This window comes from Heptranchias perlo, unplaced genomic scaffold, assembly GCF_035084215.1.
Source record: "Heptranchias perlo isolate sHepPer1 unplaced genomic scaffold, sHepPer1.hap1 HAP1_SCAFFOLD_140, whole genome shotgun sequence".
NCBI lineage: Eukaryota > Metazoa > Chordata > Chondrichthyes > Hexanchiformes > Hexanchidae > Heptranchias > Heptranchias perlo.
Genome location: NW_027138646.1, coordinates 56488 through 75769, shown reverse-complemented (window position 1 = coordinate 75769; position 19282 = coordinate 56488). Strand labels below are relative to the sequence as shown.

Sequence of the window (19282 nt, the reverse complement as noted above, 5' to 3'; positions counted from 1 at the left end):
CAGGAGAAATTATAATGGGGAATCAGGAAATGGCAGATGCGTTAAAGAAATATTTTGTATCTGTCTTCACAGTAGAAGACACAAAAAAATTCCGGAAATAGTGGGGAACCAAGGGTCTAATGAGAGTGAGGAACTTAAAGCAATTGAGATTAGTAAAGAAAAAATACTGGACAAATTAATGGGACTAAAAGCCAACAAATCCCCTGGATCTGATGGCCTACATCGTAGGGTTCTAAAAGAGGTGGCTGCAGAGATAGTGGATGCATTGGTTGTGATCTTCCAGAATTCCCTAGATTCTAGAATAGTCCCAGTGGATTGGAAAGTAGCAAATGTAACCCCGCTATTCAAGAAGGGAGGGAGAGAGAAAACATAGAACTACAGGCCCGTTAGCCTGACATCAGTAGTAGGGAAAATGCTAGAATCTATTATTAAGAACGTAGTAACAGGGCAGTTAGAAAATCATAATATGATTCCACTGAGTCAACATGGTTTTATGAAAGGGAAATCATATTTGACAAATTTATTAGTTTTTTGAGGGTGTAACTAATAGGGTAGATAAAGGGGAACCAGTGGATGTCGTATATTTGAATTTTCAAAAGGCATTTGATAAGGTGCCACACAAGGTTGTTACACAAGGTAAGGGCTCATGGGATTGGGGGTAATATATTAGCATGGATTGAGGAATGGTTAACGGACAGAAAACAGAGAGTAGGAATAAACAGGTCATTCTCAGGTTGGCAGGTTGTAACTAGTGGGGCATCGCAAGGATCAGTGCTTGGGCCTCAGCTGTTTACAATATATATCAATGAGTGAGATGATGGGACTGAGTGTAATGTATCCAAGTTTGCTGATGATACAAAACTAGGTGGGAAAGTAAGCTGTGAGGAGGGCACAAAGAGTCTGCAAAGGGATATAGACAGGTTAAATGAGTGGGCAAGAAGGTGGCAGGTGGAGTATAATGTGGGGAAATGTGAAATTATCCATTTTGGTAGGAAGGATAGAAAAACAGAATATTTTTTAAATGGTGAGAAACTATTAAATGTTGGTGTTCAGAGGGATTTGGGTGTCCTCGTATACGAAACACAGAAATTTAACATACAGGTACAGCAGGCAATTAGGAAGGCAAATGATATGTTGGCCTTTATTGCAAGGGGGTTGGAGTACAAGAGTAAGGAAGTCTTGCTGCAATTGTACAGGGTTCCAGTGAGAGCACACCTGGAGTACTGTGTACAGTTTTGGTCTCCTTATCTAAGGAAGGATATACTTGTCTTAGAGGCAGTGGAATGAAGGTTCACTAGATTAATTCCTGGGATGAGAGGGTTGTCCTATGAGGAGAGATTGAGTAGAATGGACCTATACACTCTGGAGTTTAGAAGAATGAGAGGAGATCTCATTGAAAGGTATAAAATTCTTAGAGGGTTTGACAGGGCAGATACTGAGAGGTTGTTCCCCTGGCTGGAGAGTCTAGAACTAGGGGGCATAGTCTCAGGATAAGGGATCGGTCATTTAGGACCAGATGAGGAAAAGTTCTTCACTCAGAGGGTTGTGAATCTTTGGAATTCTCTACCCCAGAGGGCTGTGGATGCTCAGTCATTGAGTATATTCGAGATTGAGATTGATGGATTTTTGGACTCTAAGGGAATCAAGGGATATGGGGATCGGGCGGGAAAGTGGAGTTGAGGTCGAAGATCAGCCATGATCTGATTGAATGGAGGAGAAGGCTCGAGGGGCCTTATGGCCTCCTCCTACTCCTATTTCTTATATTCTTATGTTCACTGGGAATGATATACAAGTTACATCCACTGGGAATTATATGCAAGGATATGGCCACAGAATCATAGAATCATAGAATGGTTACAGCACAGAAGGAGGCTATTCGGCCCATCAAGTCTGTGCCGGCTCTTCGTAACAGCAATCCAGTTAGCCCCATTCCCCCGCTCTTTCCCCGTAGCCCTGCAAATTTTTTCCCTTCAAGTATTTATCCAATTCCTTTTTGAAAGCCATGATTGAATCTGCTTCCACCGCCCTTTCAGGCAGCACATTCCAGATCATAACAACTCGCTGCGTAAAAACGTTTTTCCTCATGTCACCTTTGGTTCTTTTGCCAAACACCTTAAATCTGTGTCCTCTGGTTCTCCACCCTTCTGCCAATGGGAACAGTTTCACTTTATTTACTTTATCTGAACACTTCATGATTTTGAACACTTCTATCAACTCTCCCCTTAACCTTCTCTGCTCTAAGGAGAACAACCCCAGCTTCTCCAGTCTATCCACGTAACTGAAGTCCCTCATCCCTGTAACCATTCTAGTAAATCTTTTCTGCATGCTCTCTAAGGCCTTCACATCCTTCCTAAAGTGCAGTGCCCAGAATTGGACACAATACTCCAGTTGTGGCTGAACCAGTGTTTTATGAAGGTCCAACATAACTTGTTTTTGTACTCTATGCCTCTATTTATAGAGCCCAGGATCCCGTTTGCTTTTTTAACCATTTTCTCAACCTGTCCTGCCACCTTCAACAATTTGAGCACATATACCCCCAGATCTCTCTGTTCCTGCACCGCCTTTAGAATTGTACCATTTAGTTTATATTGCCTCTCCTCGTTCATCCTACCAAAATGCATCACTTCACACTTCTCTGCGTTAAATTTCACCTGACCTTGCAGCCACAGTGTGTGTGTCACAAGGCCTCTGTAACTCAGTCCCGGAGAGGCAGCGAGAGCGATCCCTGACTCTACCTGATCATCAAACACATGGAGTTCATTTATCCAACTTCCCACCTTGAGGAAGGACTCCAGAAGATAGTTGACACTGATCCAGCCATAGATTCCCTCATCTATTCCTGAGATAATCCGAGCCTCATGGAATCGAAATGGGTAGGAGCGGATTGTTCTAGAAACTTCATCAAGGATCATCCTGGACTGTGATTGGTTCTGAATTCTGTATAAAAAGACCAGCTGAAAATTATTCAATTATATTCACTTTCATCTTCTAGAAATGTTTCCTTCCTCTTTTCCAGGTTACTGAGATAGGGTTCCCGAGACACCAGTACCATTTGGTTAGTGCCCATGGAACATAGGAACGTAGGAACATAGGAACAGGAGGAGGCCATTCAGCCCCTCGAGCCTGCTCCGCCATTTGATAAGATCATGGCTGATCTGTGATCTAACTCCATATACCTGCCTTTGGCCCATATCCCTTAATACCTTTGGTTGCCAAAAAGCTATCTATCTCACATTTAAATTTAGCAATTGAGCTAGTATCAATTTCAATTTGCGGAAGACAGTTCCAAACTTCTACCACCCTTTGTGTGCAGAAATGTTTTCTAATCTCACTCCTCAAAAGTCTGGCTCTAATTTTTAGACTGTGCCTCCGAGTACCTGTATCCCAGGACCTGGAACATGATTACTGCCCGTGGAACATATACCCCAGGACCTGGAACATGATTACTGCCCGTGGAACCCCAACCCCAGGACCTGGAACATGATTACTGCCCGTGGAACCCCAACCCCAGGACTTGGAACATGATTACTGCCCGTGGAACCTGTACCCCAGGACCTGGAACATGATTACTGCCCGTGGAACCCCAACCCCAGGACTTGGAACATGATTACTGCCCGTGGAACCTGTACCCCAGGACCTGGAACATGATCACTGCCCGTGGAACCCCAACCCCAGGACCTGGAACATGATTACTGCCCGTGGAACCCCAACCCCAGGACCTGGAACATGATCACTGCCCGTGGAACCCCAACCCCAGGACCTGGAACATGATCACTGCCTGTGGAACCCCAACCCCAGGACCTGGAACATGATCACTGCCCATGGAACCCCAACCCCAGGACCTGGAACATGATTACTGCCTGTGGAACCTGTATCCCAGGACCTGGAACATGATTACTGCCCGTGGAACATATACCCCAGGACCTGGAACATGATTACTGCCTGTGGAACCCCAACCCCAGGACCTGGAACATGATTACTGCCCGGGGAACCCCAACCCCAGGACCTGGAACATGATTACTGCCTGTGGAACCTGTACCCCAGGACCTGGAACATGATCACTGCCTGTGGAACCCCAACCCCAGGACCTGGAACATGATTACTGCCTGTGGAACCCCAACCCCAGGACTTGGAACATGATTACTGCCTGTGGAACCCCAACCCCAGGACCTGGAACATGATTACTGCCTGTGGAACCCCAACCCCAGGACCTGGAACATGATTACTGCCTGTGGAACCCCAACCCCAGGACTTGGAACATGATTACTGCCTGTGGAACCCCAACCCCAGGACCTGGAACATGATTACTGCCCGTGGAACATATACCCCAGGACCTGGAACATGATTACTGCCCGTGGAACCCCAACCCCAGGACCTGGAACATGATTACTGCCTGTGGAACCCCAACCCCAGGACTTGGAACATGATTACTGCCCGGGGAACATATACCCCAGGACCTGGAACATGATTACTGCCTGTGGAACATATACCCCAGGACCTGGAACATGATCACTGCCTGTGGAACATATACCCCAGGACCTGGAACATGATCACTGCCTGTGGAACATATACCCCAGGACCTGGAAAATGATTACTGCCTGTGGAACCCCAACCCCAGGACCTGGAACATGATTACTGCCTGTGGAACATATACCCCAGGACCTGGAACATGATTACTGCCTGTGGAACCCGTACCCCAGGACCTGGAACATGATTACTGCCCGTGGAACCTGTACTCCAGGACCTGGAACATGATTACTGCCTGTGGAACATATACCCCAGGACCTGGAACATGATTACTGCCTGTGGAACATATACCCCAGGACCTGGAACATGATTACTGCCTGTGGAACCCGTACCCCAGGACCTGGAACATGATTACTGCCCGTGGAACACGTATCCCAGGACCTGGAACCTCTCCTTGTTGTGACCCATATCCTAACCTCAGAACAGCAATTCATTGTGACATTTACATGTGTTACTTTGATCATCCTGGGATACTGTCAGCAGGAGATGGAGATTGGCAGTTTGGTGTAATTTTGTGAGTTAGGAGCATCTTTGAGATGTAAACTCACAACCTGGAGGAAATTAGTTTGCCTTTGACGAACTCGTTTGCACCAGAGATCCGGAAAATTGAGAGTGGAGATATTTGTAACGATACTGAAATTGGGTCATTCTGAGATTAATAATCGGCAACAGCGCAAATGTATTATTCACGTACTTGTTCCGTCATTAAAAAAATTTGGGAGCAGAGGGAAATGAGAACAGTTTGGTATTAACAGTGCAAGTGATCCATCAAGAAGGGATCAAAATATTACAGACACTTGTGTCGAAGCTTTTTACAGAGGTTGAGAATTAAATAACTGGGTACAGAATGTGATTGTTTAATAACTGGGTACAGAATGTGAGAGTTTAATAACTGGGTACAGAATGTGAGAGTTTAATAACTGGGTACAGAATGTGAGAGTTTAATAACTGGGTACAGAATGTGAGAGTTTAATAACTGGGTACAGAATGTGAGAGTTTAATAACTGGGTACAGAATGTGATTGTTTAATAACTGGGTACAGAATGTGATTGTTTAATAACTGGGTACAGAATGTGATTGTTTAATAACTGGGTACAGAATGTGAGAGTTTAATAACTGGGTACAGAATGTGAGAGTTTAATAACTGGGTACAGAATGTGAGAGTTTAATAACTGGGTAGAGAATATGAGAGTTTAATAACTGGGTACAGAATGTGAGAGTTTAATAACTGGGTACAGAATGTGAGAGTTTAATAACTGGGTACAGAATGTGATTGTTTAATAACTGGGTACAGAATGTGAGAGTTTAATAACTGGGTACAGAATGTGAGAGTTTAATAACTGGGTACAGAATGTGAGAGTTTAATAACTGGGTAGAGAATATGAGAGTTTAATAACTGGGTACAGAATGTGAGAGTTTAATAACTGGGTACAGAATGTGAGAGTTTAATAACTGGGTAGAGAATGTGAGAGTTTAATAACTGGGTAGAGAATATGAGAGTTTAATAACTGGGTAGAGAATGTGAGAGTTTAATAACTGGGTAGAGAATATGAGAGTTTAATAACTGGGTAGAGAATGTGAGAGTTTAATAACTGGGTACAGAATATGAGAGTTTAATAACTGGGTAGAGAATATGAGAGTTTAATAACTGGGTAGAGAATATGAGAAAACCATTACTCTCAAAACCATTTCCGTCAAAGCCAAGACCCTCAAAACCATTAACCTCTAAACAATAACCCTCAAAATCACTGCCCTCAACACCGTTAGCCTGAAAATCATTGCACTCAGAAACATTGCCCTCAAAACAATTACCCTCAAAATCACTGCTCTCAAAATCTTTGCCTGCAAAACCTATCGGTGGTGTCAGAGTGGCAGCTTTCAACCGAGCTCGAGAGCAGCAGCAGCAGAGCCTATTGGGAGACCCCAACTTTAGGCCAGAGTGAACTCAAAAACTGAGGTCACAGTCAGCAGGGATTGAGGAGTGGCGGAGGCAAGGAATTAGAATAATTGTTTAATTGATCATTCATCTTAAGTATTAAGATTATAATATCCGTTAGTGCCGAGGGTAAGTCAGTGTAAGTAATCTGTCAATTGGTAAATGTTTTCAGTGGATATTGTGTTTAGTGGATCGTGTCTTTAGTGGTTGGTTCGTGTCTTTTGTGGTTGGTTCGTGTCTTTTGTGGTTGGTTCGTGTTTTTAGTGGTTGGTTCGTGTCTTTAGTGGTTGGTTCGTGTCTTTTGTGGTTGGTTCGTGTTTTTAGTGGTTGGTTCGTGTTTTTAGTGGTTGGTTCGTGTCTTTAGTGGTTGGTTCGTGTCTTTAGTGGTTGGTTCGTGTCTTTAGTGGTTGGTTCGTGTCTTTTGTGGTTGGTTCATGTTTTTAGTGGTTGGTTCGTGTCTTTTGTGGTTGGTTCGTGTTTTTAGTGGTTGGTTCGTGTTTTTAGTGGTTGGTTCGTGTCTTTAGTGGTTGGTTCGTGTTTTTAGTGGTTGGTTCGTGTCTTTAGTGGTTGGTTCGTGTCTTTAGTGGTTGGTTCGTGTCTTTAGTGGTTGGTTCGTGTCTTTAGTGGTTGGTTCGTGTTTTTAGTGGTTGGTTTGTGTTTTTAGTGGTTGGTTTGTGTTTTTAGTGGTTGGTTTGTGTTTTTAGTGGTTGGTTCGTGTCTTTTGTGGTTGGTTCATGTTTTTAGTGGTTGGTTTGTGATTTTTAGTGGTTGGTTCGTGTCTTTAGTGGTTGGTTCGTGTCTTTAATGGTTGGTTCGTGTCTTTAGTGTCTTTAGTGGTTGGTTCGTGTCTTTAGTGGTTGGTTCGTGTCTTTAGTGGTTGGTTCGTGTCTTTAGTGGTTGGTTCGTGTCTTTAGTGGTTGGTTCGTGTCTTTAATGGTTGGTTCGTGTCTTTAGTGGTTGGTTCGTGTCTTTAGTGGTTGGTTCGTGTTTTTAGTGGTTGGTTCGTGTTTTTAGTGGTTGGTTCGTGTCTTTAGTGGTTGGTTCGTGTCTTTAATGGTTGGTTCATGTCTTTAGTGGTTGGTTCGTGTCTTTAATGGTCGGTTCGTGTCTTTAGTGGTCGGTTCGTGTCTTTAATGGTCGGTTCGTGTCTTTAGTGGTTGGTTCGTGTCTTTAGTGGTTGGTTCGTGTCTTTAGTGGTTGGTTCGTGTCTTTAGTGTCTTTAGTGGTTGGTTCGTGTCTTTAATGGTTGGTTCGTGTCTTTAGTGGTTGGTTCGTGTCTTTAGTGTCTTTAGTGGTTGGTTCGTGTCTTTAGTGGCTGGTTCGTGTCTTTAGTGGTTGGTTCGTGTTTTTAGTGGTTGGTTCGTGTCTTTAGTGGTTGGTTCGTGTTTTTAGTGGTTGGTTCGTGTCTTTAGTGGTTGGTTTGTGTCTTTAGTGGTTGGTTCGTGTCTTTAGTGGTTGGTTCATGTTTGTGGTGGTTGGTTCGTGTCTTTAGTGGTTGGTTCGTGTCTTTTGTGGTTGGTTCGTGTCTTTAGTGGTTGGTTCGTGTTTGTGGTGGTTGGTTCATGTCTTTAGTGGTTGGTTCGTGTCTTTAGTGTTAGGTTCGTGTCTTTTGTGGTTGGTTCGTGTTTTTAGTGGTTGGTTCGTGTCTTTAGTGGTTGGTTCGTGTTTTTAGTGGTTGGTTCGTGTCTTTAGTGGTTGGTTTGTGTCTTTAGTGGTTGGTTCGTGTTTGTGGTGGTTGGTTCATGTCTTTAGTGGTTGGTTCGTGTCTTTAGTGGCTGGTTCGTGTCTTTAGTGGTTGGTTCGTGTTTTTAGTGGTTGGTTCATGTCTTTAGTGGTTGGTTCGTGTTTTTAGTGGTTGGTTCGTGTCTTTAGTGGTTGGTTTGTGTCTTTAGTGGTTGGTTCGTGTCTTTAGTGGTTGGTTCATGTTTGTGGTGGTTGGTTCGTGTCTTTAGTGGTTGGTTCGTGTCTTTTGTGGTTGGTTCGTGTCTTTAGTGGTTGGTTCATGTCTTTAGTGGTTGGTTCGTGTCTTTAATGGTTGGTTCGTGTCTTTAGTGGTTGGTTCGTGTCTTTAGTGGTTGGTTCGTGTCTTTAGTGGTTGGTTCGTGTTTTTAGTGGTTGGTTCGTGTTTTTAGTGGTTGGTTCGTGTCTTTAGTGGTTGGTTCGTGTCTTTAATGGTTGGTTCATGTCTTTAGTGGTTGGTTCGTGTCTTTAATGGTCGGTTCGTGTCTTTAGTGGTCGGTTCGTGTCTTTAATGGTCGGTTCGTGTCTTTAGTGGTTGGTTCGTGTCTTTAGTGGTTGGTTCGTGTCTTTAGTGGTTGGTTCGTGTCTTTAGTGGTTGGTTCGTGTCTTTAGTGTCTTTAGTGGTTGGTTCGTGTCTTTAATGGTTGGTTCGTGTCTTTAGTGGTTGGTTCGTGTCTTTAGTGTCTTTAGTGGTTGGTTCGTGTCTTTAGTGGCTGGTTCGTGTCTTTAGTGGTTGGTTCGTGTTTTTAGTGGTTGGTTCGTGTCTTTAGTGGTTGGTTCGTGTTTTTAGTGGTTGGTTCGTGTCTTTAGTGGTTGGTTTGTGTCTTTAGTGGTTGGTTCGTGTCTTTAGTGGTTGGTTCATGTTTGTGGTGGTTGGTTCGTGTCTTTAGTGGTTGGTTCGTGTCTTTTGTGGTTGGTTCGTGTCTTTAGTGGTTGGTTCGTGTTTGTGGTGGTTGGTTCATGTCTTTAGTGGTTGGTTCGTGTCTTTAGTGTTAGGTTCGTGTCTTTTGTGGTTGGTTCATGTTTGTGGTGGTTGGTTCGTGTCTTTAGTGTTTGGTTCGTGTCTTTTGTGGTTGGTTCGTGTCTTTAGTGTTTGGTTCATGTTTTTAGTGTTTGGTTCGTGTCTTTTGTGGTTGGTTCGTGTCTTTAGTGTTTGGTTCGTGTCTTTTGTGGTTGGTTCGTGTCTTTAGTGTCTTTAGTGTTTGGTTCGTGTCTTTTGTGGTTGGTTCGTGTCTTTAGTGTTTGGTTCGTGTTTTTAGTGGTTGGTTCGTGTTTTTAGTGTTTGGTTCGTGTCTTTAGTGGTTGGTTCGTGTCTTTAGTGTTTGGTTCGTGTCTTTAGTGTTTGGTTCGTGTCTTTTGTGGTTGGTTCGTGTCTTTAGTGTTTGGTTCGTGTTTTTAGTGGTTGGTTCGTGTTTTTAGTGTTTGGTTCGTGTGTTTAGTGTTTGGTTCGTGTCTTTAGTGGTTGGTTTGTGTTTTTAGTGGTTGGTTCGTGTTTTTAGTGGTTGGTTCGTGTTTTTAGTGGTTGGTTCGTGTCTTTAGTGGTTGGTTCGTGTCTTTAGTGGTTGGTTCGTGTCTTTCATGGTTGGTTCGTGTTTTTAGTGGTTGGTTCGTGCCTTTAATGGTTGGTTCATGTTTTTAGTGGTTGGTTCGTGTCTTTAGTGGTTGTTTCGTGTTTTTAGTGGTTGGTTCGTGTTTTTAGTGGTTGGTTCGTGTCTTTAGTGGTTGGTTCGTGTCTTTAGTGGTTGGTTCGTGTCTTTAGTGGTTGGTTCGTGTCTTTAGTGGTTGGTTCGTGTTTTTAGAGGTTGGTTCGTGTCTTTAGTGTCTTCAGAGGTTGGTTCGTGTCTTTAGTGTCTTTAGTGGTTGGTTCGTGTTTTTAGTGGTTGGTTCGTGTCTTTAGTGTCTTTAGTGGTTGGTTCGTGTCTTTAGTGTCTTTAGTGGTTGGTTCGTGTCTTTGGTGGTTGGTTAGTGTTTTTAGAGGTTGGTTCGTGTCTTTAGTGTCTTTAGAGGTTGGTTCGTGTTTTTAGTGGTTGGTTCGTGTCTTTAGTGTCTTTAGTGGTTGGTTCGTGTTTTTAGTGGTTGGTTCGTGTCTTTAGTGGTTGGGTCGTGTTTGTGGTGGTTGGTTTGTGTCTTTAGTGGCTGGTTCGTGTCTTTAGTGGTTGGTTCGTGTCTTTAGTGGTTGGTTCGTGTCTTTAGTGTTTGGTTCGTGTCTTTTGTGGTTGGTTCGTGTCTTTAGTGTTTGGTTCGTGTCTTTTGTGGTTGGTTCGTGTCTTTAGTGTTTGGTTCGTGTTTTTAGTGGTTGGTTCGTGTTTTTAGTGGTTGGTTCGTGTCTTTAGTGGTTGGTTCGTGTTTTTAGTGGTTGGTTCGTGTCTTTAGTGTCTTTAGTGGATGGTTCGTGTCTTTAGTGGTTGGTTCGTGTTTTTAGTGGTTGGTTCGTGTCTTTAGTGGTTGGTTTGTGTCTTTAGTGTCTTTAGTGGTTGGTTCGTGTTTTTAGTGGTTGGTTCGTGTTTTTAGTGGTTGGTTCGTGTTTTTAGTGGTTGGTTCGTGTCTTTCATGGTTGGTTCGTGTCTTCAGTGTCTTTAGTGGTTGGTTCGTGTTTTTAGTGGTTGATTCGTGTTTTTAGTGGTTGGTTCGTGTCTTTAGTGGTTGGTTCGTGTCTTTAGTGTCTTTAGTGGTTGGTTCGTGTCTTTAGTAGTTGGTTCGTGTCTTTAGTGGTTGGTTCGTGTTTTTAGTGGTTGGTTCGTGTCTTTAGTGTCTTTAGTGGTTGGTTCGTGTTTTTAGTGGTTGGTTCGTGTCTTTAGTGTCTTTAGTGGTTGGTTCGTGTTTTTAGTGGTTGGTTCGTGTTTTTAGTGGTTGGTTCGTTTTTTCAGTGGTTGGTTCGTGTTTTTAGTGGTTGGTTCGTGTCTTTCGTGTCTTTAATGATTGGTTCGTGTCTTTAGTGGTTCGCGTGTTAGTGATTGTTGAGCTTTAAGGCTTTTTAACTAACAGTTTAAAAAGAGCAAGAAACCAGAGCAGTTAAACAAACTGGGGGAAAAAAATCGCAAAAGGTGATGTGATGGTCAGCAGAGAGAGGGCGTGGCCAGACCAGAGGGAATTCAACTAAGTTCGAGCCCAGAGGTTGGGAAAGATAGAGAGTGAACCTCTAATGGAGTGAACCTTTAATGGAGTGAACCTCTAACGGAGTGAACATCTAACGGAGTGCACCTCTAACGGAGTGAACTTAAAACGGAGTGAATCTCTAACGAAGTGCACCTCTAACGGAGTGCACCTCTAACGGAGTGAACCTCTAATGGAGTGAACCTCTAACGGAGTGAACCTCTAACGGAGTGCACCTCTAACGGAGTGCACCTCTAACGGAGTGCACCTCTAACGGAGTGAATCTCTAACGGAGTGAACCTCTAACGGAGTGAACCTCTAACGGAGTGCACCTCTAACGGAGTGAACCTCTAACGGAGTGCACCTCTAACGGAGTGAACCTCTAACGGAGTGAATCTCTAACGGAGTGCACCTCTAACGGAGTGCACCTCTAACGGAGTGCACCTCTAACGGAGTGAACCTCTAACGGAGTGCACCTCTAACGGAGTGAACCTCTAACGGAGTGCACCTCTAACGGAGTGCACCTCTAACGGAGTGCACCTCTAACGGAGTGCACCTCTAACGGAGTGCACCTCTAACGGAGTGAACCTCTAACGGAGTGAATCTCTAACGGAGTGAGGACTTTCAACTGGGAATTTGGTGAGTGGGAATTAGGTGTAGAGGGAAGGAGGTGCTGAGTGATTTGAACCAAAAAACTGTAGATTGAGACTGAGCGGAGCAGAAAGGGAGACGCACGAGGAATGAAAACATGGCAAGGAGGAGCGCCGGGGGTAAGTCAGTGAGCATTTAGTTCATTGGTTAGTGTTTTTTAGTGGTTAGTGTTTTCGTGTCAGATAAACAGTAAAGTGCCTTAGAGCTAAACAAACTGTTTAAATAACTTTTGCTAACATGGCAGGACAGCTGGGGCCTGTCACATGCACATCCTGTGCCATGTGAGAACTCCAGAATATTTTGTGCGACCTGGAAAACCACATATCCAGGAAGTGCCACCAACTGCCGGAGCTCGAGCTCAGAGCTTCTGAGATTGAGGGATGGCTGGTGTCACTACAGTGCATACAGGAAGCTGAGAGGTTTGTGGATAGCACGTTTCAGGAGGTGGTCACCCCGCAGCTACTGAGAGTTCAGGTGGAGAGGGAGTGGGTAACCACCAGACAGACTAGGAGGGACAGGCAGGCAGTGCAGGAGTGCCCTGGAGTGAGGCACTCACAAACTGGTATTGAATACCAGTGAGGGTGATGACACCTCGGGGGAGTGCAGTCAGGAGCAAAATTCACAGCACCGTGGAAGACTCGGCTGCACAGGGGGACAAAAGAAATGCAGTTGTTATAGGGGATTCGATAGTTGGGGGAATAGACAGACATTTCTACAACCTCCCTCCTGAGTCCCGCAAAGTGTGTTGCCTCCCTGGTGCCAGGGTAAAGAGCGTCACAGAGAGAGTGCAGGACATTCTGCGGGTGGAGGGGAACAGCCAGAAGTCGTGATCCATGTGGGAACCAATGACATAGGAAAGGAAAGGGTCGAGGTCCTGCAGTCAGAGTTCCAGGAGCTGGGGAGGAAGTTAGAAAGCAGAACCTCAAAGGTAATAATCCCTGGATTACTCCCAGTGCCACACGCTAGTGATTATAGGAATAATAGGATAAGGCAGGTTAATGCGTGGATGGAGAAATGGTGCAGGAGAGAGGGATTCAGACTCTTGGGGCATTGGGACCAGTTCTGGGGCAGGAGGGATCTGTTCAAGATGGACGGGTTGCACCTTAACAGAGCCGGGACCAATGTCCTCACGGGGAGATTCACTAGTGCTGTGGGGGAGGGTTTAAACTAATTTGGCAGGGGGATGGGCACCAGGATGTAGCTTTAGAAAGGAGAAACAAGATTCCCAGAGGACTGGGAGGGTCAAATAGCACTAGAGTAAAGAATAGTTTAGAAACAGGAGGGATCAGACAGGGGTAAAATGCGAGGCAGTCTAAGATGAGTTTAGAGTGCATGTGTGTAAATACACGTAGTGAGGTAAATAAGGCTGGTGAGCTATAGGCTCAAGTCTCCACATGGGACTATGATATAGTGGCAATAACAGAGACCTGGCTCAAAGAAGGGGAGGATTGGGAACTTAATGTTCCGGGCTACAAGGTATTCAGGAAAGATAGGGAAAGAAAGTAAGGAGGGGATTGGCTGTATTGATCAAAGAAACGATTCTAGCACTGGAAAGGGATGATGTAGTTGAGGGTCAAAGACAGAATCTATTTGGTTAGAATTAAGGAACAACCAAGGATCTATCACACTACTGGGTGTATACTATGGGCCACCAAATAGTGGGAAGGAGATAGAGGAGCAAATTTTCAGGCAAATTATAGAAAGATGCAAGAACGATAGAGTAGTGATAATGGGAGACTTCAATTATCCCAATTATTCACTGGGATAGTAACAGTGTAAAGGGCAAAGAGGGGGAGGAATTCCTGAAATGCGTTCAAGAGAACTTTCTTGACCCAGTGTGTTTCCAGCCCAACGAGAAAGGAAACAGTGCTGGATCTGGTTACATAAGAAATAGGAGTATGAGTCGGCCATTCGGCCCCTCGAGCCTGCTCCTCCATTCAATCAGATCATGGCTGATCTTCGACCTCAACTCCACTTTCCCGCCCGATCCCCATATCCCTTGATTCCCTTAGAGTCCAAGAATCTATCGATCACAACCTTGAATATACTCAACGAGTGAGCATCCACAGCCCTCTGGGGGAGAGAATTCCAAAGATTCACAACCCTCTGAGTGAAAAAATTCCTCCTCATCTCAGTCCTAAATGGCCGACCCCTTATCCTGAGACTATGAACTCTAGTTCTAGACTCTCCATCCAGGGGAAACACCCTCTCAGCATCTACCCTGTCAAATCCTCTCAGAATCTTATATGTTTCAATGAGATCACTTCTCATTCTTCTAAACTCCAGAGAGTATGGGCATCATTTTAGCACCCGCTATCGGGTGCGTTCCTGGCCGGGGGGGGGCTCCGAAAATCGGAGAATCCCGGAGTGGGTCCGGAGCCCGACTCCAACCCGCCCACTTCCGGGTTCCCCACTGACGCGCCGGCGTGCGCGCAGCCCCCGCTGGTGGGAATCCCGCAGGCAATTAAAGCCAGCGGGGTTCCACTTGAAGCTATTTATTTTGCTCGTTCAGGTCATTAACTGACCTGATTAAGGGATTATGTGAGGAGGGGTGGGATTTTATAGCAAACTGGGACTGTTTCCCGTACTGGGGGAAACACTCCCAGTTCAAATGGACCTGTTGCAGCCACCAGCCTGTGGCAGCTGCAAAGGTCCATTTGACAGGTGGTGGGGGAGACCCTCACTCATTGCAGGAGGCCACTCTGTCACTTGGGACAAAGTTTGGCCTCCACCACCCTCCTCCTGACAATCAAATTCACCAACCTGCACACTTACCCCGGGGTCCAGAGACATGTACCTACCTTGCGGACCCCCTCAGATGTACATATTCCGGATGGGGGCCGCCGTAGCTGCAGTCATGTATACGTGTATTTACACACATGCACTCTAAACTCATCTTAGACTGCCTCGGAGGGCGAACAGCATCACCAGCCTCGCCATCCACGCCGTCCACCTCTGACACGTGGAGCTCCACAACAGCGTGCTGTGACACATCCACCTGTACAGCAGGAGGGAGGGCTACCGCAGAGAGAGATGCGTCGCAGAGGGCACTACCCTCGCCACAGGGTCAACAGACCGAGGCTCAGCCTCTTGGACCTCTCTGAGCAGCAGTGCACATGGAGGCTCAGAGTCACTCGACATGTAGTCGTGGACATCTGCAGCCTCCTTCATGCCAAGCTGCTCCCGGCTGGCCCGAGCACCATCTTCTTACCTGTCGCTGTCAAAGTCACCACTGCCCTCAACAACCTCTCCTTCGCATCCTTCCAGGGTGCAACCGGGGACATCGCCGACGTCTCTCAGTCGTCTGCACAAAAGAGCCCTGAAAATACACCTACACCCACTCTGCAGTGACACAATGGGTGGCATCAGTTGTGGGTCTTCATTGTGATCCTCAGGAAAGGGCATTATTGCACAAACCAGACAGGATTCGCGAAGACGTGGCAGTAGTGGTGCCAATATAATATGTAATGTGAGTTGCTCAGAAATTAAATATAAGTAACAACCATGACAAACCCTCAAACACCCTTGTGCATCCCCTTCATGCTCACGACACGTTTGCCTTACGCTTCCTACTGCACATATGTGATGCATGCCCTGTGGCTGCAGCACAGGTAGTGGCAGGTTGAGTGAGGCTGACTGTGAAAGAGATGCATGAGAGGGTGAGTGTGAGAGAGAGCCATGAGATTGTATGAGGATTGGGTTGAGTGGTAGTGGCGGGATGAGTACTGGCGAGGTGAGTAGGTGCAGGTAAGATGAGGATGAGGTTTGAGTGGGTGTGAGGGGTGATGTGACAGAGTAGTGTTGGCAGGGCTGAAGGAGATGTGGGGTGGGGGTGGTGATGTGGCAGACGGAGTGTAAGGGAATGAGTAAGTGTACTCACTTTGGCTGACCTACTGAGGTCATTGGAGCGCCTCCTGCACTGTATGCAGGTGGGCGATATATTGGTGGTGCAGGTGACCTCCTCTGCCACCTCGAGCCAGGCCTTGTTGGTGACAGAGGCAGGCCGCTTCCTCACGCACGCCGGAGGGAACATCTCTGTCCTCCCCCTCCTCCTCACCCCATGTATTGATACCTGGAGTGAGGCATCATTAAACTGGGAGCAGCCTTCCCCTTGGGCTGCTCCATGCTGTAATTTTTCCTATTTGTTGCAGCATCTGTCAGTGGAGGACTGCCCCTTTAAATAGAGCTCCTCCAGCTGACAGATCTTACTGCGCATGCGCAGCCCGCCCGACGCGCAGATCAGCAGTGGGGAACCCGGAGGAGCAGGTAAGTGGATCCAATTGGGCTGCGATCGCGCGGGTGGCAGACTGATTTCGCCATAACCCCCCCACCGAGAACCCGCAGCCCTGGTAACATTGGGCCCTATAGGTCCATTCTACGCATTCTCTCATCCCAGGAATCAATCTAGTGAACCTTTGTTGTACTCCCTCTAAGGCAAGTATATCCTTCCTTAGATAAGGAGACCAAAACTGTACACAGTACTCCAGGTGTGGTCTCACCAAAGCCCTGTACAATTGCAGCAGGACTTCCTTACTCTTGTACTCCAACCCCCTTGCAATAAAGGCCAACATGCCATTTGCCTTCCTAATTGCTTGTTGGACTGTCATGTTAACTTCCTGTGTTTCTCGTACGAGGACACCCAAATCCCTCTGAACACCAACATTTAATAGTTTCTCACCATTAAAAAAATATTTTGTTTTTCTATTCTTCCTTCCAAAGTGAATAACCTCACATTTCCCCACATTATACTCCATCTGCCACCTTCTTGCTCACTCATTTAACCTGTCTATATCCCTTTGCAGACTCTGTGTGCCCTCCTCACAGCTTACTTTCCCAACTAGCTTTGTATTGTCAGCAAACTTGGATACATTACACTCGGTCCCTTCATCTCAGTCATTAATATAGATTGTAAATAGCTGAGGCCCAAGCACTGATCCTTGCGGTACCCCACTAGTTACAACCTGCCAACCTGAGAATGAAACCTTTTATTCCTACTCCCTCTTTTTTGTACGTTAACCAATCCTCTATCCAATCTAATATATTACCCCCAATTCCATGAGCCCTTATCTTGTGTAACAACCTTTTGTTTGGCACCTTATCAAATGCCTTTTGAAAATCCAAATATACTACATCCACTGGTTCCCCCTTGTTACATCCTCATAAAATTCTAATAGATTTGTCAAACACTTTCATAAAACCACATTGACTCTGGGGAATGAAGTGGCGAAAGTGGAGCATGTTTCAGTGGTGGAGCAGTGACCATAATATCATTAGGTTTAGAATAGTCATGGTAAAGGACAAGGACGTGTTAGCCTGACATCAGTGGGGAAAATGCTAGAATCTATTATAAAGGATGTGATAACAGGAAACCTAGAAAATAATAATAGGATTTGGCAGAGTCAACTTGGATTTATGAAAGGGAAATCATGTTTGACAAACCTATTGGAGTTCTTTGAGGATGTAACTAGTAGAATAGATAAGGGGGAACCAGTGGATGTGGTGTATTTGGATTTTCAGAAGGCTTTTGATAAGGTCCCACACAGGAGGCTGGTGAACAAAGTTAGAGCACATGGAATTGGGGATAATGTACTGGCAGACAGAAAACAGAGAGTAGGAATAAACGGGTCTTTTTCAGGTTGGCAGACTGTGACTAGTGGGGTACCACAGGGATCAGTGCTTGGGCCCCAGCTATTCACAATCTATATCAATGATTTGGATGAGGGAACCAAACGTAATATTTCCAAGTTTGCTGATGACACAAAACTAGGTGGGAATGTGAGTTGTGAGGAGGATGCAAAGAGGCTTCAAGGGGATATAGACAGGCTCAGTGAGTGGGCAAGAACATGGCAGATGGAATATAATGTGGAAAAATGTAAAGTTATCCACTTTGGTAGGAAAATCAGAAATGCAGAGTATTTTTTAAACGGTGAGAGATTGGGAAATGTTGATGTTCAAAGGGACCTGGGTGTCCTTGTACATGAATCACTGAAAGGTAACATGCAGGTGCAGCAAGCAATTAGGAAGGCAAATGGTATGTTGGCCTTTATTACAAGAGGATTTGAGTACAGGAGTAAAGATTATATAGGGCCTTGGTGAGACCGCACCTGGAGTATTGTGTACAATTTTGGTCTCCCTACCTAAGAAAAGATATATTTGCCATAGAGGGAGTGCAACGAAGGTTCACCAGACTGATTCCTGAGATGGCGGGATTGTCGTATGAGGAGAGATTGAGTAGACTAGGCCTGTATTCTCTAGAGTTTAGAAGAATGAGAGGTGATCTCATTGAAACATACAACATTCTTACAGGGCTCGACAGGGTAGATGCAGGGAGGATGTTTCCCCTGGCTGGGGGTGCTAGAACCAGGGATCACAGTCTCAGAATGAGGGGTAGGCCATTTAGGACCATTGAGGAGAAATTTCTTCACTCAGAGGGTGGTGAATCTTTGGAATTCTCTACCCCAGAGGGCTGTGGAGGCTCAGTCATTGAGTACATTCAAAACAGAGATCGATAGATTTCTAGATATTAAAGGCATCAAGGGATATGGGGACGTTGCAGGAAAATGGCGTTGAGGTAGAAGATCAGTCATGATCTTATTGAATGGCGGAGCAGGCTCGAGGGGCCGGATGGTCCCATTTCTTATGTTCTTATGAACAATCAAATGTGAAAACGCTTAACTGGAGGAGGGCTAATTTCAGTGAGTTAAAAAGGGATCTTGCCCAGGTGGAGTGGAATCAAAAATTGGTGGCAAAACAGAAATTGAACAATGGGAGGTCCTTCAAGGAGGAGTTGGTTTGGGTACAGAGTAGACACAAAAGGGGAAGGAGGGGCATTGACAGCTAGAGCTCCCTGGATGACTAAAGATATAGAGATTAAATTGAAACAGGAAAAGGAGGCTTCTGACAAATGTAAGGTTCATAATACAGAAGAGAACCAGGCTGAATATTGAAAGTACAGAGGAGATCTAAAAAAGGACCAAGAGGTGCAAGGAGAGAGTATGAGAATAGATTAGTGGCCAATATAAAAGGCAATCCATTTTTTTTTACAAACGTCTAAATAGTAAAAGAATAGTCAATGGAAGGGTGGGACAGATTAGGGACAATAAAGGAGATCTTCTTGTGGAGGCAGAGGGCATGGCTGAGGCACTAAATGAATACTTTGCATCAACCTTCACTAGAGAAGAGGATGCTGCCATTGTAGCAGTAAAGGAGGAGGTAGTAACGATATTGGAGAGGATAAAAATAGATAAAGAGGAGGTTAAAAGAGTGTCAGGACTCAAAGTAGAAAAGTCACCCGGTCCAGATGGGATGCTTCCTAGATTATTGAGGGAAGTAAGG

General features: G+C 45.3%; 1 protein-coding gene across 1 annotated transcript in view; it reads right to left on the bottom strand.

Annotated features, from left to right (window-relative positions):
* The window catches only part of LOC137308830 (ectonucleoside triphosphate diphosphohydrolase 8-like), a gene marked incomplete at its 5' end in the record, with an annotated part of 80795 nt that overhangs the window by 53272 nt on the left and 8241 nt on the right, over positions 1-19282 (bottom strand). The window contains one exon of the mRNA XM_067977290.1: positions 2778-2937. Within this exon, the coding sequence (XP_067833391.1) occupies positions 2778-2937 (160 nt within the window). The remainder of the gene's footprint in view (positions 1-2777; positions 2938-19282) is intronic.